Raw genomic sequence first — 26,762 nt, forward strand, 5'->3', positions numbered from 1 at the left:
TCAGGCCTCCAAACTTTCTCTGCTTTGAGGTTTTTTGGTGTGGTTTCTTGGAGGCGTATTGGAGCAACTCCTGACATCTTTCGATACCCCGTGCCTGGGCCTCCGCTTAGGTGAACTGTGTTGGAGCCTCTCTTTGGGAGGACTATGGGGGACTTTCTCAGTGGGGCAGCTTTGGCTCCTCTCGGAGTGACTGTACCAGCTCCTCTCCGAATGGCTGTGCCGGCTCCGCTCCGAGCGGGGACTGTGGTAGCCTCTCTCGCAGGCGCCGGGCCGGGTCCTCCCCGCGCAGCTGCAGTTTCTCCTCCTCTCAGAGGCCGGACTGCTGAGGCTGGGCTCCGAGGGACTGCGGTGTCTCCTCTCTGAGGAACTGAGGTGGCTCCTCTCTGAGGGACAGCGCGGGCTCCACTCCGTGAAGCGGCTCCGATGGAGCCCTTCTCGGGGACGTCTCTTCTCAGCGGCAGCGCCTCGTCTCCCCTCCAAGGGACTGTGATGGCCCCTTTCCGAGAGACTTTGCAGGGTCCTCTCGGAGGGGCTGCGGTGGTTTCGTCGACAGCGACTGCGGTGGTTCCTCTCCGAGAGACTGCGAAGGGTTCTCTCCGAGGGACTGCACTGGCTCCTCTCAGAGGGAAAGTGTTGGCTCTTGTCAGAGAGACTCTGCCAGTTCCTCTCGGAGGAATTCCGGGACACTCTCTCTCTACCGGAGCCGCGGTGGCTTCGCTCCTTGTGGGTGAGTTTCTCATCCCAGGGCGAGCTTCTGTTCGTGGGATGAGTAGATGGGATTCTCCCTCGAGCCTGAGCTCTGGTTCCTGTTTGGGACAAGTCCTTAGATCCCCGGCTGATTTCATTCCTGCAGAATCTCCTCTCGGTTCTGCTATTATTGTCATTTTGAACTGCATCCAAAGGTTGTGGTGGGACTGAGGTAGTCTCCAGAACAATGTCTAATTGGGGAACTATGGGCTGGGGCATTGGGAGAGGGCTGGATCGGAAAGAGCTCTCTCGTGTTGGCCCTAGAGGTGAATTGCATTGATCTGTTACCCCTGCCAGTATGTACTCCTGCTTAGTGTCTGTGCTTTTAGGGCTCTGCTTGCCAACAGGCATCCTGTCACTTTTGTTACCTCCCCTGGCTTTTTGTTTCGCATGGTGGGTTTTACTTGACGGCAAACTATCTGCCATTATCCTGTCCTCAGGCTTCTGTCCAACAAAACCTATAATTCGATGTGCTGTTTGGCATGCCTGTTTTAGGCCCTGAAAAAGCAATTGTATGAACTTGGGTTGGGAAGATTTCTTAGATTGTCTTTTTAAAGAAGCAGTACTTGTATGAACGCTTGCAATCCTCTTCCTCCTTGAAGGGGTTGGTGATTCTGTATAGGAACTTTCTATTGTGGTTCTACTGTTTGTGTGCAATCTTGTGTTCTGTACTCTACGTCTCTTGATGAGTCTTTTCTTTGGGTGCTTTGAAATGGAGCTCTTTGTGGTACTCACTTTAACCCATTTTTCATCCTGATTGCTTTCAGAGTCACTGTCTGATAGAGACTGAATTTGAGTGAATTCATAGTCCTCAGACTCTCCAACTTTTCTCTTGCTTAATAGCTCAGGACTGCCACACTGCCTTCGCCTGATGTGGACTTGTACAGGAGAAGGAGACTGGGAAGATCCAGATTGAAAATCTGTTGTGAGAGCAGAACTCTTAGAAGTTTTAGTAAAGATTTTGCCTTTCCTTTGGGGTGGTGATACAGCTTTCTTATGTGACACAGGTTTTTCTCTCCCACCATACTTTGAGACTTGGGATTTTTTCCCAGTTCGCAACCTAAAGCCAAGATGCAACCGAATCTCGCCATGGCCTTCAGGGGTGCTTACAAGGTGGATTTGTGGATAGATAAGCAGATAAGGCCCAAAGGTGGTATGTAATTTATGACAGCAATTAAATCCTAAACATCGGCCACACTGTAGACAAATAGGGTATTTTAGGACCAGACCTGAAGCCAGAGGTGGAGGTACATTGGGAGGTATTTGACTCCTCAGGAGTTTTGCTGCTATTTTTAGCTGCAGATCTTGTAGCAACTGAAACTGTTCTGAGACGTCACTCTTGGCCTGATGAGGAGAAGTTGGCTTTAAAAAGTGTTGAGACTCAAAAGTCCTCGTCTGGGAGTCACTCTGTGAGTTCTCACTCTCTTCCATAGGAACAGGGTCTTCCCTTCGATAAAATGTCATGAGGGAAGACTCCGACTTGACTGTTTCAGGAGGATGGCCCTCTGCACATGACATAGGCATGTGCTGAATGACGTCCTGGGATAGACCTCTGAGCCTTGAGGAGGTTTTCTTTATTCCAAATCTAGTCCCAGAGTATTGCTGTATTATAGAATATGTGGAACTACGTGTCCACATCCGTAAGGCCATTTTTTTCTCATTACTAGGACATAAAGTGTGTCTCTGAATGTAGTTTTTGACCATTGAAGACTGAGAAATAGTACCAGGACCTTTCTCTAACAGACTCTGAGAAAATTCCATCAGTTCAGCTGGAATCCCAAATAATTTCTGAACAGATTGGCAGATATCTTTAGTGATTCTTTCTGCTGAAGATGTTCGAGAATGGAGCTTCTTTTCCATAGTAGTCCCCAAGACATTTCCTAGCATTAGCATAGTGGAGAGATATTTTCTAGGTAGTCGCTGCATGCTGACATGATTTTCCCAGACATTCTGTTGTCTGCCCAGCAAAGACGAGATAGGGCCTCGGTGAGCCCCTAATCTTGCCTGAAAATTCCTAGGTGGTGACCTCCAGCTCTGTGGAGGGTGTCGGAAGATAATCTGGAATTGGTTCTCAAACTCCTTTAGTTGACTCCTTGTAGTTCTCTCCTGAGATATGACATCCTCTGCTGGGATCTCAGGGAATGGAGTTTCCACTGAACTAGCCAAGGGCTGATTATGCAGGACCCAGGGGAGTATCGGAGACTGTATTACAGAAGGGTCTGTACAGGACTCTTTAGACTGCAAAATATCTGTCCCAAAGTTTTTTATATCCAAAACTGTCTGCACATCTAGCATCCCAGATTGTTGAAAGCTTCCTAATTCAGATGTTCTAACAGAGTTTGAAATTAGTGATGTTGAAGAGCTGTGTGGGAAACTACTGAAATAATCCCCTGTTTGTACCCGTTTCTCTGACTCCTCAGCACCACTGTTCTGACACCCCTGCCCATCTAAATATTTGGATTCAATTACTTTAGGATACTCAGTTTTGATTCCTATAGGTTTTACAGTCTGAAGCCTTTGTTCTTGAGTCATTATTTTAAGCTTCTTAAATGGAAATGCTTGCTGTGAGGTTAGATCTTCAGGTTTCACTTGAATAGTTGACTGTAGAGTTGCTTCTTTAGATTTTACCCGTTCTTGAAAACGTTGCCTTGGGAGTACACCCAAACAATCTATTACTTCAAGCCCTGGCCTTAGGGTCACTCCTATTGGTTCTACAAACTGAGGAGTTGATCTTGGCTCTAATTTCTCAGATTTCACAATTTGAAGTGATGGTTTTGGGGTTAATACAGACTTCACTATTTGAGACCCTGTCAACTTCATTGTTTCCAAAATTTGGTGTGTTGGTTCTGTGATTAATTTCTTAGACTTCATGTTTTGCAACCATAGGCTTGAGGTAAACTCTGAAGTTCTCTCATCTTGAAGCTTTGAGGTTAATTCAACATGTTCTGCCATTTGCAAGGTAGGCTCAGGTGTTGTCACGGATTTTACAGCTTGAACTGGTCCGCCAGGAGTCACTTTCTTGGATACAACAATTTTGGGGGTAGTGGCTGGTATTATTCCTACTGACTGAACAACATGCTGTGTTCTTGCAGATTCTGTGACTTGATATAGTGGATTTGGACTAATTTTCACAAATTTTATTTTGTCCTGTGGTGCTGAATGTTTCATACATTGATTCTGTGTCTGTCTTAGCCTCATTGATGCCTCTCCTTGCTGGCATGTGTCAAATATGAGCGCTATAGATTCTGCATGTCCCATACCTTGATTTTCTTGCATTGGGGGCAACTCTAAAGGTTCCTTCATTTGCAGCTGCTGCTTAGAGGTCATACTTAGCAATTCTGGGACTTGATCTCCTAACTCTACTGTTAGCCCTGGAGATCCCAAATAATATTGTGACTTTGAAAAGAGTTCTTTCAGTCCCTCCATTTGCAGTCCTGTCTCAGTAGTCAGCTCTTCAGATGTAACGGCATGATTTCCTAGTTCTGGTGTCATCCGTGAAGCAGAATCTGGGATATGATGTAATGACTTTGGAATCAATACTACAGATTCTTCCTTTTGCCATCTTTTCCCTGAGGTTACTCCAATTCCAACAGGTTCAGAAGCTCGAGGACAGGACAGGAGATCTGTCCTCACAGGAGATCTCTGTGCATATCCAGTGTCTTGATTTATTGATTTTGGAGCCATTACAAGGAATTCTTTCCCTTGCAATCTTGCTTTAGAAGTCAACCCCATAACTTCTGGGGTATGATGTTTGCATTCTGGAGTTATTCTTTCAGATTCCACAATGTGCTGCAGTGGCGTTATATAAAACTGCTCCGAATCTTTAACTGGAGGACATGATTGAGATAACAATGCCAGAGTGTCTGGAATTTCGTAGCTTTTTCCTGGAGTTAAGTCTAAGGATTTTGAACTTTGATCTCTTAGCATTAGATTTAGATCAGTAAATTCTGATACTTGAAGATTTAGAGGCATCCCTGAAGATTCTGTGGCTTTACCTGTTGGCTTTGAGGTCAACTGACTTTGTGGTTTAGGAATTATTTTAGAGGATTCTGTGATGTGACAATTTTCTCTTGGAGTTTGCTCCTCAGATTTCGGTCCTTGAATTTGTGGCTGTGCTAATTGCAAAGCAGTTTGTTGCAGAGACACTGAAGACAACTTTACATGCTTTATATTTTGTAACTTTGGCTCTGGAGTACACTCTGAAGATTTCATACCCTGTTGCTGTGATCCTACAGACACATCTGAGAATTTAACACTACTCAATATTGGTCCTGGTAGGAACTTCCTAGTTGGCTGTGGTGCCATGGCCTCTTCTTTAACACCTTGTTGTCTTGAAATCAATTCTTGGTAATTCATATCTTGCTGCTGGGAACCTTGTCTCAGCTCTATGGGTTTTACATTTTGAAGACATGTGTTTGGTGCCAAAATCACAGATTTAATACCTTGTGACCTGAGGCATGAAGTCAACCCTGAAGGATTCATATTTTGAGATTGTGACCATTGGTTGGACTTCACGTCTTGAGACTGTGGTTTTGATACAAACATTGCAGATTTCTCACTGATACAAGAAATTAGCCTCTTAGAATTCACATCTTGAGGCTGTGGCCTTAGTTTCAACTCCATTGATTTCATATCTTGAAAACATGGCTTGGGCACAAACACCATGGATCCTGCACTATGCTGCTTGAGGTGTGAAGGCATCTCCTCAGAATTCATACCTGGAGTTTGTGATTCTGTGTATAACTCCATAGACTTGACTTTGTTAAAATATGGCTTTAGTATAAACAGTTCACAATTTAAGTCCTGTAGCTTAGAACCTGAAATCAGTTTCACAGAATCTTCACCACAAAGTAATGGATGTTTCTTCATCTCTTTAGGCTTTGTTTCTTCAAGCAGTGGCTCCGATAAAAATAGCACAGATTTCACATTTAATCGAGGACCCAAAGCATACATAGGTTGAGTAACTTGCTGCTGTGACTCAAGGTGGTTCTGTAAAAATTGGACTCCTTGAAACTTTGTCCCCAGAGTTAACTCAGAGGGTCTCACACCTTGTAAGTGTGGTTCAGAACTGAACAGAATAGATTTTTTATCTTGAGATCCTAATCCAGGGTTCAATTCAGAGGTGTTCATCCCTTGTATTTGTCGACTTGGATTAAGCTGTATAGAATTTATACATTGAAGTTCTGACTCTGAATTTGACTCAGAACAGTTATTTTCTTGCTGCCACTGACCACAATTAAACTCCATTGGAATTATACCTTCAGACTTTGTCTTTGGAGTCAATAAATGTTTTACATCTTGTGAATGTTGCACAGAGTTGAACCTAACTGATTCTATTCCTTGAAGTTCTGACCCTGGATGTAACTCAGAAGATCTCATTCTTTGACATTTTGTCCCTGAAGTCAGTTCCAAAGAATTTACACTTTGCAGGTATGACTCAAGTTTGCAGCCCATAGAATTTACCCACTGTGATTTTGGCCCTTGATTCAACTCAGAAGAACTCATATACTGCTTTGGTGACCCAGAGTTGCATTCCACAGGTGCCACATATAGAAACTTTGATTCTTGAGTCTGTTTAGATTTCAAATCTGGCGAATGTGGCCTGGGGCTGATTACCAACGGTATCTCCTTTTGAGTTTCTGTCTTTGAATTCAATTCAGAAGATTCCATATCTTGAAGTTTCAAATGTGAATTTAATTCAGAACATTTCACACCTTGCAGATGTAGTCTAAAATTGCATCTAGTAGAATTTACACTCTGATTTTGTAGCCTTGGACTGTGTGCTGAAGAATTCATGCTTTGCAAACATGGTCCAGGTTGGCACCCACTAGAGTTGCCACATTGATGTTGTGGCCCTGGACTGCATGCTGAAGAATTCATGCATTGCAAGCATGGTTCTGGGTGGCACCCACTAGAGTTGCCACACTGATGTTGTGGTTCTGGGCTGCGTGCTGAAGAATTCATGCATTGCAAATGTGATTCAGGATGGCACCCACTAGAGTTGCCACACTGCTTTTGTGACCCTGGACTGCATGCTGAAGAATTCATGTATTGCAAGCATGGTTCTGGGTGGCACCCACTAGAGTTGCCACACTGATGTTGTGACACTGGACTGCATGCTGAAGAATTCATGTATTGCAAGCATGGTTCTGGGTGGCATCCACTAGAGTTGCCACACTGACTTTGTGACCCTGGACTGCGTTCTGAAGAACTCATGCCTTGAAAACATGATCTAGAGTTGCACCCAGTAGAGTTGCCACACTGATTGTGTGACCCTGGAGTACAGGCAGAAGAACTCAGATCTTGAATAGGTGGCCCTGGCATGCACCCACTTGATTTAATGCGCTGAAGCTTTAGTCCTGGAATGGATGCAGAATTATTAACATCTTGCAAATAGGATCCAGGGTTGCCCCCAGTGGAGTGACATTGTGGCACTGGGATGGATGCAGCAGAATTCACATCTTGCAAATGCGGTTCAAGGCAAAACACTTCGGGTTTTATTTCTTGATCTGACCTAGGATTCAGCTCAAAAGACTTTACATCTTGTAAATGTGAGCCTGTGTTGAAAGTCATAAAATCACAATGAATCTGTGGCCCTAGATTTAGTCCAGACAATTTCTTCCCTTGCAATCTAGTCTTATGTCTAAATTCCAGAGATTGATCAGGAAGCTGTGTCTTTTTGCACAATTCAGACTTTATCCCTTGAAACTTTGGTCCAGGATTAAACTCTAAAGACCCCATACCTTGTAGTTGTGTTCCCAGGTAAGACTCAGATTTCAATTTTTGAAATTGTTCCTCAGGATTGAATTCCATAGATTTCATATCTTGAAGCCTTGTTCCTTTGCATAATTCAGAAGATTTCATTTGTTGTAAATGTGGCCCTCGATTAAACACCATAAGTTTTTCACTGTGAAACTCTGGCCATTGACTAAATTCCTGAGATTTCTCATCTTGTTGCTGTTTTCTAGCATTGAATTTAGAAGGTAGTCTGCAATGAATCTTTGATTCCAAGGGCAACTCAAAGAGTTTTGCAACTGGCAATTCTGTGTTATGTTTGACTTTGGTGGAGTCCATTTTTGGAAGATCGGTTGACTCAGATTTGATGCATTGCAACTTTGCCCCGGGGTTTAATGACATAGATTTCATTCCTTGTTGAGGGTGACTGTCCAGTGTCCACATAGATTTCATCTCTGGTGATTGTAGATCTGAGTCAGACTCCAAACATTTCTTGTTTTGTACCTTACTTAGAGTCAGTGCTAAAGATTTCACATTTTGCCACAGTGGCCCAAGTAGGAATCCCAGAGGGTTTGATGTTTGAAACTCTGACCCTGGGATCACTGCAGAAGATTTCACACTTTGCAAGGATGGTCCAGAACTGAACTCCATAGATTTTACATCTTGAATCTTTGCTCCAGGAATCAACTTAGAATATTTCACATCTTGCAACTGTGGGCCTGAGCTGAATTCCACACATTCCTGACCTTGAAGTTTTGTTTCAGGCATTAACTCTGAAGATACTTCAGTTTGTAACGTTGGGCCATATACAGATTTCACATCTTGAAGCTTTGTCCCTTGAATAAACTCAAAATTTTTACTTTGTATCTGAGGTTCAGAGTTGAAGTCTTCTGATTTCATACCTTGCGGTTTTGTTGTTAGCATAACCTTAGAAGATTCCATACCTTTACAGTATGTTCCAGAACTGAAATCCATAGGTTTTATGTTCTGAAACTTCATATCCGTGATCTGCTCAGAGTTCCCAAATTGCAACTGTAGACTTGAGTTCAGCTTTACAGATTTCACATCTGAAAACTTCTCCTTCAGAGTCAAATCACCTTGTAACTTTGGCCTAAATTTGAATTCTACCAAATTCACACCTTGAACCTTTCCCCCTGGGGTCGGTTGAGAAGATTTCACAGTTTGTAATCGTGGTCCAGAACAGAAACCCACATATTTTTTATCCTGAAGCTCTATACCCTTGACCAACCTAGATGATTTCACATCTTCCAACTGTGGACCTGAAGTAAAGTTTGTCAGTTTCATTTCTTGAAGCTTTATACTTGGCATTGACTCAGAAGATTTCATATCTTGCAACAGTGGCCCAGGTTTGGGGTCTGTAGATGTGACATCTTGAATCTTGGTCCCCATGATGAAATCAGGAAATGGTATACTTTTCAGCTGTGAGAGAGGGCTTATCTCAGTAAATTTTATATCCTGACACTTTTTCTCAGGTGTCAATTTAAAAGATCTCACATCTTGTTGCTGGAGCCCAGAGTTGAATTTCTCAGATTTCATATCTTGCAGTTTTGTTTGAAGAGGCAAATCAAGTGCTCTTATACCTTCCAGCTGTACTGGGCAGTTCAATTCTACAGTTTTATCACTTTGTAATTGTGACTCTTGGCTTAACATCCCACATTTCACCCCTGGAATCTTTGGCCCTTGTGTAAACACTAAAGACTTCATATTCTGAAGTTGTGTTCCAGGGCATGACTCTAAAGATTTCATTTCTTGTAGTTTTGGTCCTGAAGTCAACTCAGGAGATGTTCCATCTTGCAAAGGCAGCCCAGACTTAAGCTTCATAGATTTTATATTACAAAACTTTGATCTTGAAGTTGGGTCACATGATTTCATGTTTTTCAACTGCAGTCTAGGTTTTAAATCAATTATTTTGAATCCTTGAGGCTGATGATCCCAGAATGATGCCAAAGGTTGTGTACTTTGGAGCGTTGGTCTTGGAGGAGTCAACTCAGGTGACTTCACATCTGTCAACTGTATTGAGGATTTCAGTTCTTCAGTTCTGAGATTTTGAGATTCTGAGCTAAGATTTAGCATAGTTTTTGTAACTAGGAACCCTGATCCTAGCACCTTCTGGATAGCTTTTATATTTCTAAGCTGTGTCCTTTGGTTTAATTCCCCAGTTTCTGTACATTGAAGCTGTGGTTCTGAAATTGATGCTACAATTTTCCTTTTTTGGAACTCTGGGATTTTTACACACTGCAGTTTTGGTCCACAATTACACTTCATAGATTTTGCACATTGAAATTTGGGTCCCACAGTTAGCTTAGATGCCTTCATATTTTCCAACTGTATTAAATGCTTCAAATCTGCATGTTTGACATCTAGAGATTGTGACCTAACATTTAACCCTGTAGATTTAATACCCTGGAACTCAGGTTTTGAAAGCCACTGAGTGGATTCCATACTTCCAAGTTGTAGCCCTTGGTTTAACTCCCCAGTTTTCATACATCGAAGCTGTGGCTCTGAAATTGATGCCAAATGTTTCCCTTTTTGCAGCTCTGATGGTGAGCACAACTCTGGGATTTTTACACATTGCAATTGTGGTTCACAATTACACTCCGCAGATTTTACATCTTGAAGTTTGGACTGCACAGTCAATCCAGAGGACTTCACACTTTCCAACTGTGTCGAGTACTTCAAATTTGCAGATTTGATATCTAGAGATTGTGATCCAAGATTTAATCCTATATATTTCATACCCTGGAACTCAGGTGCTGGTATCCACTGAATAGATTTCATACTTCCAAACTGGCTTAACTCCACAGTTTCTGTACTTTGAAGCTGTGGCTCTGAGGTTAACAGCAGTTTATCTTTTTGCAGCTCTGATCCTGGAGACATCTCAGTAGGTTTTACATCTGGAAATTTGGGTCCGTCAATCAGTTCAGATGACTTAACACTTCCCATCTTCATGAAAGGTTTAAACTCTGCACATTTGACATCTAGAGATTGTGATCGAATATGTGGTCTTACAGGTTTTACATCCTGTAACCCAGGCCTTGGTATCCACTGTATAGATTTCATACGTCTAGTCTGTGGTTCTTCATTTAATTCCACAGTTTTCACACCTGTAAGCTGTGGCTCTGAAATTAATACTATAGGTTTCACTTGGTGCAACTGTAGTCCCAGGGTCAACTTAGGAGATTTCAAACTTTGTAACTCTGATTCACATTCAAACTCTTCAGCCAATTCCAGTAATTTAGCATTTTCCCACTGCTGTGCATTGTCGAGGTCTGTAGATTTTACATCTTTAGATTGTGGCTTTGGAATTAACTCTGAAGGTACTATCCCTTCTGACTCAGACCCTGTGTTCAATTGTTCTAAATCCACACATGTCCGCTCTGGTGTGTTTACAGATATCTGACTATGCTGTTCAGTACCAGGAGTTAAATCAATAGGTGTCCTCCATTGAAATGGTTGTGTTAGGTTTAAACCCATGGAGTTTGCTCCTTGAAACCCTTGTCTTGTGGTCACATCCACAGACTTTATTATCCGCCTCCTTGGCCTTGGGTGAATTTTCACAGATTTTTTACTTTGCAGCTGTGGATCTGGAATCTCCTTGATAGGTTTTGAACTTTGGAGCTTTAAACTTGGAGTATTCTCCACACATTTCATATCTTGCATTTGTGACTCTGAAATCAATTCCTTAGACTTCATGGCTTGCACTGGAAGTTTCACACTTTGAAGCAATTCTGGTACAAACGCTGCAGAATCTTCACTTGGCATCTTTGGCCCAAGTTTTAATTCCATAGCTTTTGCATCTTGCAATTGTGTATGTGGGACCAACTCCATAGTTTTAAAATCTAGAATTTTTGAACTTGGGGTCAACTCCATAGATTTAACATCTTCATGTTGGCAATCAAGAGTGGTTTCTACAGATTTGACATCTATGTCTGGTCCTAGGATTATCTCCACAGATTTCAAACCTTCTAGCTGTGGCCTTGGGGTTTTCTCCTTAGATTTTGTGCTTTCCACATTAGGCCCTGCAGTTAAGGGCACAGATTTCAGACCCCCAAACTGTAATCCTGATGTTAGCATCTTGGGTTTTAAACCTTGAAGGTTTGAGTCCACAATTAGTTCCCCAGGTTTCACACCTCCTGCCTCTGTCGCTGAGGTTAACATCACAGAGTTGACATTTCCCAACTTTGGTTTTGGTTTTAACTGCATAGATTTTATACCTCCTAAATAATGTCCTTGGTTTAACATCACAGATTTCTTATCTGCTGATTGCAACTCTGAAGGAAACTGCTTAGATTTTAAACCTTGAAGATTTGAGACCAGGGTCTGCTCCACAAGTTTTACAACTTTCATCTTTGATCCCTGGATCAATTTAGATTCTTGTAACTTTTGTCTTCTGGTAAACTCAGAATAGCTTAGCTTTGGCAACTGTGGTCCAGGAACCAACACCAAAGATTCTATACCCGGTTTCCGTGCCTCTGAGGTTAATTCACAAGACATTTTACCTTCAGAGTTTGGCATTTGGTTCGCCATTACAAGTTTTATACCCCGTAACAGTAATTCTGGTTCTAACGATTCTGATTTAATCCCTTGCCTCTCTGGTCTTGGAGTTAATTGAGCAGATGTTACTCCTTGCTTCTCTGGCTCTGAAGTCAAGTCTGAAAATTTTACACATTGGAGCTGTGGCCCTGAGTTTAATTCAGATGATTTCATACCTTGAGGCTGAATTTCTGGTGTCAAATCAAAAAATTTGACATCTTGTAGGCATGGCCCTGAGTTAAGTCCCACCTGTTTCATGTGAATGTTTGGAGATATCTTTACAAATTTGGAATCATGCAGTCCTAATTCTGGAGTTGCCTCCACAGAATTCCCACCATAAACTCTTGATCGTGGGGTGTCCTCCCCAAACTTGACACCTTGAAGCTTTGGTCCTGAAGTCAAGTCAGAAAATTTGATGTCTTGCAAGCATGGTCCTGGGCTTAGTTCCACAAAATTCATACCTTCACATTGTGGCTCTGGAATCAGTTGTTCAATTCTGGTACTTTGTTGCCTTGGTCCTGACACTTTGCTTTCTAGCATTGAGGAATCTGAGATCAGTTCATCAGATTTCATGTCATAATGGGTGGGCCCCGATACTAAATCAAAAGGTTTTTCTCCTTTTAAAAGTGACTCTGGAGGAAACTTTGAAAATCTGACACTTTGCAACTGTGGCCCCAGGGTTAATTCGTAAGATTGGATATTTGCCTGCTGTAGGCTTAGATTTTGGAACTGTGCTCCCTTAGTCAATTCCTCCAACAACTTTCTTTGCTGTGCTGACTGTAGTATCAGGTCCTCAGATTCTACCACTCCTATAGTTGACTGTTGGATTACATTGACATATTTTTCATCTTGTGATTGTGCCTCAGGATCCAGTTGCGTGGACTTTATTCCCAGCTGCTGTGCCCCTTGGGCCACGTCCATAGCATGTGATCTTGGTTCTGTAAATAACTTTTTAGATCCCACCATAAATGGGGATGACTCAGAGATTATTTTCTTTGGCTGCCAATTTTGCTGTGGTGATTCTGATTTCCCATATCCCATCCCTGGTCCTAGAGCTAACTCCAGAGATCCTATTTCTGAATATGGTGGCTCTGGAATGGCCACCAGGTTATCAACTTCAGGTAATGCCATTCTCACAGTTTCGTTGTCATCATATTCTGACTGGAGGGTTATCTCTGACAACTTGGTAGCTTTTGAACATGGTTCTACTTTCAGATGAACAATAATATCCTGGGACTGTGGCTCTGGGGTCAACACCTCTAATCTTACACTCTGTATCTCTAATTCTGGATTCAAATCCAGAGATTCTTTTGTTTCATGTTGTGACTCTAGAGTTTCCCCCATTGCTTTTACAAGTTGGGGTGTTTTGTCAACAGTATCTTGGAGTGACACTGAGGTCATCTTCATAGATCCTGAAGTTTGACTTAATGGCCTTGGGGTAATTCCTAAAGGTAATTGACCAATTGATTCTTTCACTAGGTGGCAAGGGTCAGTGGTCAAGTTTGCTTTTGTCCCTTGATATTCTGGCTCTGAGGCCATTTGTAATTTTTCTGAACTGTGAGGCCTCAGTCCTTCAAGTCCTGTGGCTTGATTAAATGGTTTTGAATTAATGTCTTCAGATTTGACTGCTTGAAAGTTTATCCCTGAGATCAATTCCTTATGTTTCATCTCTTGCACCTGTGTTGCAGGAATTACCCTGCTGTATTCTCCCAGTTCAGGAATTTTCACATCTTCAAGCAATGGTCCTGGAACTTTCTTCTCTAATCTGATATTTTGTAAGCTTGGTATTGGGGCTACAGATTTTCTGTCTTTCAACAGTGGTGTCAGAGCCAACTCCATAGCATTTAGATCTTGAAACTCTGGTGATTGAGACAAATTATCGTATTTCATACCTTGAATCTGTGAGCTAGTGGTCAAGTCTGTAGATGTTCTGTTCTGCAGCTGTGGTGCTGAGGCTGACTCAGCAGATTTTACAGTTTGCAGCTGTGGTCCTAGGGTCAGTTGGATAGATTTCACACCTTGAGATGGAGACCTTGGGGTGGTCTGTTCACATTTTCCACTGTGTAGCTGTAGTGTGATGGCTAATTCCTCCAATTTTGCACTTTCCTGTTTAGGAACTGGAGCTAAATCTATAGAATCCACAGTTGGGATCATCTGTTTACATTTTAGCATTTGTGAGTCTAAACCTGTAGTTATGTCTGTAAATTTTATACTTGAAAATTTTGGTTGCAGGGCCAGATTCTTAGATTTTACGGTTTTCAGTTCTAGGGATAGCTTCATATCATCCATAACCTTAAGCTGTGGCATTGGTTTTACTTCTGTATAGTTCGCATCTTGAAGCAGAGATGTGTTAGTCAGTGTTGGGGATTCTGTGACTTGATGTGGTGATTTTTGTTTCATTTCTACAGATTCTGTTCCTTGACCTGGTGACCTGGGGATTATTCCTACAGACTCTATTATTTGGTGCTGTGAATCATTCAACTGTACAAGCTTTCCCATGTGTAGCCATGTGTTAGAGGTCAACTCTATATTTTCTGCAACCTTAGGGCTTAATGTTGGACTCCCTTCTGAGTACTTAAGTATTTGATGCTGTGGGATCAATCTGGAAGAGTCTATGACCTGATGAGGTTCTGGGACTGATGCTGCAGACTCAGCGGCTTGGTGTTGTGGTTGTAGACTCTCCTCCACAGAGTCTAGTCCTTTATTCTGTAACCAGGGAGTCAATGCCTTAGATTCTTTGACTTGAGATATTGGTATCAGGGTCAAATCATGAGATTCTAAAACTTGTGATTGTGGTGCTGTAATCATTTCCTTGGGTGCCCACAGTGCCATTGGGGTTGTATTTAAAGAATGTATGCGTGGATCTGATTGTGTTAAAATTATCCTTGCCCCAGATTCTGCAACTCCTACTGGGGCAACAGAAGTAGGAGAGCTAGAGGAACAAGTTAAACTATCTGGCTGAGTTGGGCTTGGAGTCAGATTTTCAATTTGAGGCTGTGAAAATGGAGTCAAATCTCTAGCTCCTACAGCATGTGTCTGTGCTAATGCAGTTAGCCCCATGACATCCATAGCTTTCAATAATGCCACTGGAGTTACTTTGCAATCATTGACTTCATGTGATGTTGAAATCATATCCAACAATTTTTTGTTCTGATTTATAGGTGGCCCTGGAATCATCTTCACTTGTTCACTTGCTTGACTTTGTGACCCTGAGGTCAAGCTCACAGATTTTGTGACTTTATGTTGTGGTCCTGGAGTTATTTTGATAGTTTCCGTGACTTTATATGGTAGCCTTGTACTCATCTGTTCTGGTTTTATGGCTTGGTGGTCCAACCATGTGTCCATCTTATCTGACTCTAGAACTTGATGAAGTAGTGTCCCTGGAATCATTTCTACTGTCTCTGTGACACGTGGATGTGGTTTGTTAATCATCCCCATAGATCCCATGACTTGAAGCAATGCTAAAGGAGTTACCTTCACATTATCTGTGACTTGATTCCATGTTCCTGGGACCTTACTCTCTGATTCAATAACATGGTGCTGAGGACTTGAGGTTACCTTTGCCACTGATTCAATGGCTCGATTTAGTGGTTTTGGGGTTATGTTCACCATCTCCATGGCTTCTGTTGGTTTCACAATTTGATCTGATTCCATCACTTCTGGATGTGATGATTCTGAAACCATCCCCATTGAATTCATAACCTTAAGCAATGCCAATGGAGTTACCTTTAGGCTATCTGTGGCTCGATATGGTAACTTTGGAGTTGACTCCACATTAGTCACTTGTGCTTTATGTTGCTGTATCCTTTTTTCTGTAAGATCTATAATTCTCTGCTCTATACTAAGTCCCAGCATTTGTTTTGGGTCCTTTAATATTGTGGTTTCCTCTTCAATTATATTCACTCCTAGACTTCTAGAAGATTGAGTGCCCACTGACATAAATGAAGTCTTGGATTCCAGAATTTGGGGGCCATCCCCAGGTTGTGACTGCTTCCCTGAGATAAAGGATTGTGAAATTTTTGTTTCTGTCCTATTTAATCTGGATTCCACTCCAATGTTCACATGAAGCTGAAATGATGATGAAAGGTCTGGGGATTTATTATTGGTATTTTGTTCAGTGTTTTGAACAGTGGGCATAGATAACTGGGTTTGGATTTTATCTGTTTTAGGAACTCCTTGTACTTCAGTTAAATAATTCAGTATTGCCCATGATTCCTTCACAGGCTGAGGCACTATTTGTTTCTGCAAAGTACAAACCTTCCAAGACATATGTCCTTCTAGCTCCCCCTTAACCAAAGAAGGGAGCCTGATTGGAGTCTCTGCGGGGATTTGTGTCTTCTTGGAAATAGAATTTGGCCCATTGTCTGATGTGGAATATCTCTTGCTCCTTGCATCTTTTGTTTTTTCTTGTTTGCAGAGATTGAGTGGTTCTAAAACAGAGCTGATCAAAGAACTTTGAGATGGTAAAGATGAAAGAGTTGCCAAATTCTGCAGAAGGTTTGATTTCTCAGATTCTGATGACTGAAAAGGAGGCAGGGATGTGCCCTTGTTCTTGAACACCGACAGTGGTTTTTGGGGGGTGAGAGTTAATTTACTGCTCCGGAATTGCAAGGATTTTCCTTCAGAAAAGACAGAAAGGCAGGAGTGTTTGGAGTTACTGGCTGATGATCCAGAGGAGAAGCTGTGGTCAGCGGAACATTCTGCCTTCTTACAGTCACAAGGGGGTACTACAGTCTCCTGAGCCACAAGAATGGAGGAGGTGGTGGAAGAAATCATATCCGGGGGTTCTTGTAAACCCAGTTGTATAAGACTTGATCTAAGAAATAAAAGAAAAGTTTCCATTTGTTTTAAAGCAACAAAAGGAGAGTGAACATTTTAAAATGATATATTTGTTTATTTTAATAGCAGTTACAGAGGGAGGGAGAACAAAAGGAGACCTCTTTTCCACTGTTTACTTCCCTAATGATCATGATGTCCAGGACTGGGCTAGGCTGAAGCCAGGAACTTTGACTCCAGCCAGGTTTCCCAGGTGGGTGGCTGAGGTCTAAGCACTTGGGCTATTGGGCTATCTTCTGTTATTTTTTATTTTTTTTTTTTTAAAGATTTTATTGTTATTGGAAAGCCGGATATACAGAGAGGAGGAGAGACAGAGAGGAAGATCTTCCATCCGATGTTTCACTCCCCAAGTGAGCCGCAACGGGCCGGTGCGCGCCAATCCGATGCCGGGAACCAGGAACCTCTTCCAGGTCTCCCACGCGGGTGCAGGGTCCCAAAGCTTTGGGCCGTCCTCTACTGCTTTCCCAGGCCACAAGCAGGGAGCTGGATGGGAAGTGGAGCTGCCGGGATTAGAACCGGCGCCCATATGGGATCCCGGGGCTTTCAAGGAGAGGACTTTAGCCGCTAGGCCATGCCGCCGGGCCCCATATCTTCTGTTATTTTTAAAGGCACATTAGCAGAGAGCTAGGTTGAAAGTAATGCAGCTGTACCAGGATTGGAATCTAGAGAGCATTTCATATGGGATACTGTGTTACAGATGGTGGCTTTCACTCACTGTGCCACAATGCAGCACCACAGGAAAGCATCCATGTCAAAGGAGAAATATTTTTGGCATGAGAGAGATCTGGAATTGAAATGTTGCTTTCCAGGCCTGGCACGGTAGCCTAGCGGCTAAAGTTCTCACCTTGAACGTGCCGGGATCCCATATGGGCACCAGTTTATGTCCTGGCCACCCCACTTCCCTTCCAGCTCCCTACTTGTGGCCTGGGAAGGCAGTCAGGAATGGTCCAAAGCCTTGGAATCCTGCACCCACGTGAAAGACCTGGATGAGGCTCCTGGCTCCTGGCTGCTGGCTTCAGATTGGTGCAGCTCTGGCCATTGTGGCCACTTAGGGAGTGAATCAACAGATGGAAGATCTTTGTCTCTGTCTCTTCTCCTCTCTGTATATCTGACTTTCCAATAAAAATAAAAATAAAAAATAAATCTTAAAGAGAAAAAAGTTGCTTTCCCCATTATCAATTACTTTTAAAAATTCCTCCTAGGGGCCAGCACTGTGGCATAGCAGATTTAGGCACAATCTGTGATTCCAGCATCCCACAAGAGTGCTGGTTTGGGTTCCATTCTCTCCAATTTCAATAATAAATAAATAAAATAAATAAATCCCTGTACCAGAACAAAAGGAGGAAGACTGTTTTCATTCCCTCAGAAATGACCCTTACCTGCACAGTGGGTGCTGGATCCATGAGCCCTAGGTGTGGGGGACCTGGAAGGGTCCTAGGTCTCCTAGCCAAGGTCCTAGGGCCCACATACATAGTATGTGGGTATCAGGACTGTGAGCCACAGGGGTGGGATGTCCAGTGGATTCAAGGTTGCATGGTTCAGGGCCATGGGCCTGCCTGTTTTATAGGTGCTAGATCCAAGAGCCCCAGAGGTATGTCGAGGGGAGTTCAGGTTTGTCCAGATCGCCTGGCTCAGGTCCATGAGCCCACCTAAGAGAACTGGTCCTCCTAAGAGTAGAGGATAGAGTGCACACCATGGTACTCATGGAGGATATGGTAGCTCATTGGGACCTGCAGAGGACATCTGGTACCATAGTAGAGAATGTAGAACAGAATATGTGGATAACTACCCAGCCAAATGATGACAGCAAACATCTGGGTGAATAGAGACTGTGTCAGCCAATGGACGTTGAAAGGGATTCCTCATCCATAGATCAGCGAGATCGACAGCATTTCAGAATTATCACATATACCTGAGCAGAACCTTCGGAGCATGCATCACATTGTGACTCTGGGTTGATACTGGGTAGCCTTTCTCCATCCTTGGGTACTGGGATGGTTGGGAGGCTGGATTTGACCTACCCATCTTCCCTCTCCCCTCAGAAATGGGAAGAAGAAGTGAAAAGCTTGAAAACAATGATCACATCCACTTCTCCCTAACCCTAGACCCTTCCCACCCTGATTGACTATGTAAACATCAGGAAGGAAGGGAGGAAGGAAGGAGGAAGGAAGGAAGGAAGGAAGGAAGGAAGGAAGGAAGGAAGGAAGGGAGGGAGGAAGGAAGGAAAGGAAAGAGAAAGAGAGAGAGAGAAAGAGAGAGAAAGAAAAGAAAGAAAAAGAACTTTTACACTAGTTTGAACCCAGAACTTTTCCCCACTGCCAAATTCTCTTTTCTCCTTCCCTCCTTCTACATCTTCATCGGTTACTCCCTCGCTGTCCCTATCTCTCCCTTACATTCTCCCTTTCTCCCTCTTGAAATCTCTATAATTTTTAATACTCCACCAAGAAACTAGATTTCCAGACCTTGCATTTTCCAGGTGTTGGAAGATCTGTTGAAGACTTCTGTCCATTGACCAGAGTATATATTCCTGGGTCCAGCCCACAGGGAATCCTGAAATACTGGATGCAATAGAAATAGAAATATTTAAGTATCAGTAAGGATACCAATAAGAAGAGAGATCTAACTCAGAAAGAAGATGGCTAAGAAAAGTAGACAGTGTATTCACAGTTTTTACAATTAGCATAGATTGTCAGTAGGATAAGCTGAAGACAGATTTACTTACCATGTCATGTGAGCTTCGATCCAACCCATCATGTTTTCTTCCAACTGTTGAGCTGAGAATAGGAATGAAAAATCTATTAGCATCATGACTATTGACATTATCTGGTCAACCCCCTCACGTTGCAAATAAGAAACAAAGATGAAGTCATGTTCAAGAGCATAAAGCTAATTCATATTAGGGTTCAGACTTAGCCCAGATCTCAAGGTTTTTTTGAAAAAAGAAAGAAACAAAGGGAGGAAGGAAAGAAAAGAAAAGACAAGACAAGACAAGACAAGACAAAAGAAAAGAAATGAAATACAGTGTTATGGTGCCATCATCAGGTAGTGGATGTCAGCCTTTGAGAAGAACAGAGGTAATCCTGAGGAAAGGAGTTGGAATGGGAAAAGTAGAAGACTCAATATATATGCTTTCCTCTGAGGAAGTCTATCCACTCACTATCTATGGTGGTCAAACAAAGGTACTTAAACTTCCCTCACCAAATGCTTAATAGTCAGCCTTTACTATCTCCAGTCTTACCAAGTTTCCTTCCCAATAGTTTGGGTTTTGTACAAAAGGAACAGAATAAGGAAAGGTACCATAGGAAGTGTTACTAAACTGTCTCCATCTCTTTGGAAATGAGGCTGCTAGGAGGAAAACGCACAGTTATATTACAACTTCTTTCTCAATCTGTGTCCACTTTTTTTTAAGGCTAGAGTCTTAACACATATCCACTGTTGGCTTATCACTAGTCTAAAGCTAAAGAGTATAAGGATGGGCTGTTTCTGACCTGTGAGTTTATGTGCCTTTTTCAGTTTATCCTGCTTTGAAGTCTAGAAAAACACAAAAAGAATAAAATCAGGTTATATGCTAGATTGATTGTTTTATTGACAGCATCTTATACATATCAGATATTGTTGTATCTTATGTATCAGCTACTGATAGAGGTGGTACCTGGAACCACATCATTAATCACCACCTCATTTACGAAACATTTATTGAATACGTACTAAGTTCTAGGAATTGTGTGGCATGAAAGACTACAAAGGGAAGTATGCCCCTGTATTCTAAGAATTTAGGAAGCAGTTGGCTAAGTGAATAAATTAAAATACTATGTGGCAAAGGTTGTAACAGAAATATAAATGTTGAGGAATACAAAAGACACTTATTAACTACTTAGGCGGAATTACTGAAGAAACTGTTTTTACAGTTGTTTGGAGAATCAGCTGAAGATATCTGGGTGAACAAAGAGCATTCCAGGCAAATGGGAACATCATAGAGATGATAAACATGTCGTAACTGTCAGGTGCTCTTTCACTAGGTTGTGGGAAATTAGGTAGAAAAGATAGTTGGAAGCCAGATTATACCTAACTGTGGAATTCAAATGTTATTTTGTGGATTAGAGTTTCCCAAGCAGAAGTTAGTTTTCCCAAAGGTGCTCTGGATCCTCTAAAGGTCATCCTGACATTTGTTACCATTTAAAATTTGTTGCTTCTCTTTGAATCCCAACATCAGTCTCCAAGAATACATCAATACATACAATAGTTGGAGGAAACTTAATGAATGTGTCTGTGACTCTGTAAGTCCATATACCCTCAGTACAGCTGCAGTGGTAGCTTTTACCTTTAGACAATTTTTAATGGATTTCATCTTAATCACAAATCACTTGATAATTTGTGTCCAAAATGAACTATTAGTTAAAACAAAAAAGCAATAGGAAAATTGATGTTGAATGTAAATTAGTATGCTTACAAATTATCTTTCCATATAGATAGAAATCTCAAAATGACCTATCACAGACCTAAATAATTTTAAAGCATTAGTCTCTCTCATGAAACACCTGAAGTGGAGGAGTAAAATAAGGCTAAATGCAGAATTTAGTTTCTCAAAAGAGAGTAAAGAAAATCCATGTAGCCCCCAAATAAGGAGAAAACTGAAAAACAGGAATGGAAAGTCAGATAATTCTTCAATGCCTAGGTCATTTATAGTGACAGTCAGTAAAGGCACTGGATTAAAACAATGTAAGAACTAAGGCCAGATCCATTTGAAAAACCTTTTGGGGGCCCGGCGCAATTAGATAATCCTTCCCTTCAAGTGTCAGGATCCCTTATGGGCACTGGTTCGTGTCCCAGTTGCTCCAATGCCCATCCAGCTCCCTGCTTATGGCCTTGGAAAACAGTTGAGGATGGCGCAAACCCCTGAGACCATGCACCTCATGTGGGACAGCAGAAAAAACTCCTGCCTCCTGGCTTTGGATTGGTTCAGTTCTGGCCATTGCAGCCATTTGGGGAGTAAATCAGTAGATGGAAGATCTTTCTCTCTGTCTCTCCTTTTCTCTGTAAATTTTCCTTTCCAATAAAAATAAATAAGTCTTTAAAAATATCATTTGGAACTGAGTCCTCAGGAAAAATCCAGGATTTCCAAAGTGTTATGCATTTATTGGAAATATGGCCAGAAAAAATAAAATCTGCCAATCAGACACTAAGTTTGAGATCTAGAAAAAAGAGCCTGAGAAATTTACTGTTGAATCTATTCTCACATTGGTTTGGAGTTTTGGTTTAGATCTTCTGTAGACATGCATCCTCAAACTAAGAGTAAAAATGGATGCTCATGGAGGCCAGTGTTTTGGTACAGTGGGTAAAGCCACCACCTGTTACACTAGAATCCCATTGGGCCACCAGGTCCTGTCCCAGCTGCTTCATTTCCAAATCTAGCTCCCTGCCTGGAAAAGGCAGTGAAAGATGTGTGCTTTGGCCCCTGTCACCCACATGGTTCTGGCTTCTGCCCTTAACCTGGCTCAGCCTCAGCTGAGGTACTTGGAAAGTTATTCAGCAGATGGAGGAGTCTCCCTGGCTCTTTTCTTTTCTGATCTTTAATTCTGAGTGTCAAATAATTTTTAAAAAGATTTATTTGCTTTTATTTGAAAGACAGTTTTTACAGAGAGAGGAGATAGAGATCTTCCATCCACTGGTCCACTTCCCAAATGGCTGCAATAGATAGAGCTGAACCAACCTGAAACTAGAAGCCAGGAAGAGCTTCCTCTGACTCTCCCACATAGGTGTAGGGGCTGAGGACTTGAGTTGTTCTCTGCTGCTTTCCCAGGCCACAAACAGGGAGCTAGATCAGAAGTAGAGCAGCCGGAACTTGAACAAGTGCCCACATGGGATGCCAGTGTTTGAAGGTGACAGATAGCATGCCAAGCCACTATACCTGCCCCAAATAAATTTTAAAAATTTTTTGTTGAATAGGTGAATGGTCCTGAATGTCTTAGGACAAAAAGTGGAAGTGAATATCAATCTCCTTGTAAAGTTAAAAGACGAGAAATGCAAAAAGAAACACAGCTTGAATAATTATGTAGTGATAAATGTGAAAAACTTGGTAAAATGGTTAATTCCTAGGGGGAAAAAATACTAAAACTGAGGCAAAAGAAATAAACCATTTGAGTGGACCAGTAAGTATGAAAGCAATGTAAGATGATAATAAAAGACATTCTTCAACAGACTTAATAATAAAATAATCCTTCACACCCTTTGGATACAATGAAAAAATATCAATAGCATTTTCCTACTGCAACAAAACTCATAAAATATAATTTAAAATGACAAACTATCCCCTTTACAATAGCAAGAAGACTGATATATTTTCAAGGCATTAAGTTAATCAAGAATACATAAGAATTTATGTAGAGGGTTATCAAACCCTAAAGCATATGGAAAGCGATGTGAATACATGGAAAGATATTCTAAGGCTTTCGGTTGAGATAATTAAGAATTAGAGGGCTTGGCAGCATGGCCTAGTGGCTAAGGTCCTCGCCTTGATCCCATATGGTCGCTGGTTCTAATCCCAGCAGCTCCACTTCCTCTCTATCTCTCCTCCTCTCAGTATATCTGACTTTGTAATAAAAATAAAATAAATCTTAAAAAAAAAAAAAGAATTAGAAAGATAGTTTAATACCTTTGTCAAACCAATTGTTAAGAATGTTGTATTATTACAGTTTTTACGATCCTTGATTACTTTAAAATTCAATATATGTGGCTTAAATTATCATTTTTCTATTCAATTATTGTTCTCAGTCATTATCTGCATTCCCACTAATCTAAGATATTTTTATCTTTTAATTGTTAAAACGGTTATTTGGTGAAGCATTAAACCTTTTTACTACAATGTAAATTTAAAATATGTTATCTCAAAAGCTAAAAACAGAGAGAAGGGAACAAGGAGGAGGATAGGAGAGAGGGAAAGAATATTACTATGTTCTCAGAATTTATCTACAAATCACATCGAATTTGCTAAAAACTAAGTAAAATGTTTAAAATTATAGCAACGTAAGAAAATAATGACTATAAGCAATTACAAATACGCATATGAAATGTTTTCTTTAAAAAAGGAATTTTAAAGATGTCATTATTTCCAAATTAAATTATATTTTAAAGCATTCTCAATTTATACTTCAGTTGAAATGCTTCTAAACCTTCTTCGTTTTGTCTCTTGGACATTTATTTTTTTATTGGAAAGCCAAAGTTACATAGAGAAAGATCTTCCATCTGCTGGACTGGAAGTAGAGCAGCTGAGGCACAAAATGGCTCTCACATAGGATGTTTATGCTGGCGGAGGATTAGCCTGTTCAGCCATCATGCCGGCCCTTCAAGACCTTCTTAATCCCTAAAATTATATGGGAAAATAAAGATCTGCTAATAGTTAAGACAATATTGAAAAAAAAGATTAAAATAAAAGCTTGCTTTTTTTTTTAATTGGTAAAGCAGATTTACAGAGAGGGGAGACAGAGAAAAAGATCCTCTGTCTGCTGGTTTACCTACCCCAAATGACTTTAACAGTCAGAGCTGAGCTAATCTGAAGCCTGGGGGCACCTCCAGATCTCCACATACATGCAGAATCCCAAGGTTTTGGGGATCCTCCACTGCTTTCCCAGGCCATAAGCAGGGAGCTGGATGGGGAGTGGAGCAGCTGGGACCAGAACTGGCACCCACAAGGCACATATGGCGCTTGCATGTGGAAGATTAGCTGGTTAAACCATACAACCGACCCCAGAGAGACTTGTTGTAAAAACATTAACACACACTACAAAACTCTAGGTGGGGCCCGGCGAGGTGGCCTGACAGCTAAAAGTCCTCGCCTTGAACTCCCTGGGATCCCATATGGGCGCCGGTTCTAATCCTGGCAGCTCCACTTCCCATCCAGCTCCCTGCTTGTGGCCTGGGAAAGCAGTCGAAGATGGCCCAAAGTCTTGGGACCCTGCACTCGTTTGGGAGACCTGGAGGAGGTTCCTGCTCCTGGCTTCGGATCAGCACAGTACTGGCGGTTGTGGTCACTTGGGGAGTGAATCATCGGATGGAAGATCTTCCTCTCTGTCTCTGCTCCTCTCTGTATATCTAACATTCTTCTAAAATCTTTAAAAAATAAAAAATAAAAACAGGAACAAGTAGACCAATAGAACAGAATGAAAAGCTTATGGACTCATGAAAATATGGCTATCAATATCATAAAGGGCCTTCCATATCAACGGGAAAAGAATTTCTTATTAAATGACAGAATAACTGGCTCACTCTAAAGGGAAGATAAAATTGAATCACGTGGGCCCGGTGGCATGGCCTAGCGGCTTAAGTCCTCGCCTTGAATGCACCGGAATCCCTTATGGGCGCCGGTTCTAATCCCAGAAGCTCCACTTTCCATCCAGCTCCCTGCTTGTGGCCTGGAAAAGCAGTCAAGAATGGCCCAGAGCTTTGGGACCCTGCACCCGCGTGGGAGACCCAGAAGAGGTTCCTGGCTTCGGATCAGCGAGCATTGGCCGTTGTGGTCACTTGGGGAGTGAAACAGTGGACGGAAGATCTTCCTCTCTGTCTCTCCTCCTCTCTGTATATCTGGCTTTCCAATAAAAAAATAAAATAATAAAAAACCTCCCATGAATTTACCAATCTTTGTGCCTCTATTAACTCTTTTATTTAAAAATATTTGTTTATTTTTACTGGAAAAACAGATCTACAGAGAGACATAATTTCCATTCGCTGGTCACTCCCCAAGTAGCCACACTGACTGGAGCTGAGCTGGTCCAAAGACAGGAGTCAGCAGCTTCTTCTGGGTCTACCACATGAATGTGGAGTCCCAAGACTTTGGGCCAAACTCCACTCTTACAGGGGGAGGATTAGCCAATCTAACCATTGTGCTAGGCCCACCTCTATTAATTCCTATCATACTTCCTTTCTTCAAAGTTATGTATATATCTGTCTCTTCTTCCTTCACTCTTCAAGTTTCTAGAGAATGGGTATAGTGTTTTATTTTTCTTTAATGTGTACTGTATTGATACAATACTCACACACCCTCCCTCCGATTCCATCCTTCCCATACCCCAAAGAGCAGACATATTGATGATTTCAGGTGCAGGGGGCAGTGGGTTACAAGGGAAGGTTGCGTTACATACCTTTGAATCTGTTTTGGCTGCCACCTGCTTTGAACGCTGATAACTAAAAAACAGCACCAAAACACCACAAGCAAGAAGACCAGATAATAGTGAAAGGCTGAGATAGGATGGCAAAGGGATGGCCAGCCCCCATATTGGCGCCATCATTCAACCCCATGCCCCTCTCTGCTGAAGAGTTTTCTGCTCAAGGCTATGACTCTGTGTGACCTCACAATGGACATTCCAAGGTGTGACTGATAGGCTGCAGCCAATGTGCATGTTGCTTGTGTCTCTTCTCTGAGCCATATCCAGAGTTCTGTCTGCTGCTCTGACTTCTGGGTGTCTGAGGGTTCTGCTCTAACATCCACCGAGCAAAGAAGAGTTCTTTATGACTCTTCTCAATTTGGGGCTGGAAACCTGTCATGAAATAGAGTACAGAAGCAAGGTTTCAGAGGAGGTGACCTTCCAAATAACTTGTTCTGCCCTACAAACATATTCTCTGGGGCTAGTCACCCTGTGTTCTAAACCACAAATTAGAAAACAAGATCGGGAAAAGCATGATGACTCAATTGACTGAGCCTCTGCCTCAAGTGCCAGCATCTCATATGGGCGCCAGCTCATGTCCTGTCTGCTCCACTGCCCATCCAGCTCCCTGCTTGTGGCCTGGGAAAGTAGTGGAGGATGGTTCAAAGCCTTGGGACCCTGCACCTGCATGAGATCTGCAAGAGGTTCCTGACTCCTAGCTCCTGGCTTTGGATTATCTCAGCTCTAGTCATT

At 42.0% G+C, this 26,762-nt stretch overlaps 1 protein-coding gene across 1 annotated transcript; it reads right to left on the reverse strand.

The window, feature by feature from the left end:
- On the reverse strand, positions 1–26,378 carry C8H2orf16 (chromosome 8 C2orf16 homolog). Its single transcript, XM_058667363.1, has 7 exons — positions 26,007–26,378; positions 20,361–20,403; positions 19,595–19,646; positions 19,335–19,430; positions 10,114–16,852; positions 8,427–8,922; positions 1–806 (listed from the first exon to the last, which is right to left on the reverse strand). Exons 1-7 carry the CDS (start codon positions 26,151–26,153, stop codon positions 1–3), a joined length of 8,379 nt encoding a protein of 2,792 aa, XP_058523346.1. The 5' UTR covers positions 26,154–26,378.
- Positions 26,379–26,762: the final 384 nt, after the last annotated feature.

This window comes from Ochotona princeps, chromosome 8 (genome assembly GCF_030435755.1).
Source record: "Ochotona princeps isolate mOchPri1 chromosome 8, mOchPri1.hap1, whole genome shotgun sequence".
Taxonomy (NCBI): Eukaryota; Metazoa; Chordata; class Mammalia; order Lagomorpha; family Ochotonidae; genus Ochotona; species Ochotona princeps.

What these genes read in the sequence shown, in the direction of transcription:
- C8H2orf16 (XM_058667363.1), bottom strand. Translation starts at nt 26,153, where the DNA reads ATGATGGCGCCAATATGGGGGCTGGCCATCCCTTTGCCATCCTATCTC. An exon ending in CAGCCAAAACAGATTCAAAG is followed by an intron (nt 20,404 to 26,006) that starts GTATGTAACGCA and finishes GTGTTTTTCTAG; the next exon opens with ACTTCAAAGCAGGATAAACT. An exon ending in TTCTGGAACATACTGTAAAG is followed by an intron (nt 807 to 8,426) that starts GTATGGAATCTT and finishes TGTCCCAAACAG; the next exon opens with GAACCAGAGCTCAGGCTCGA.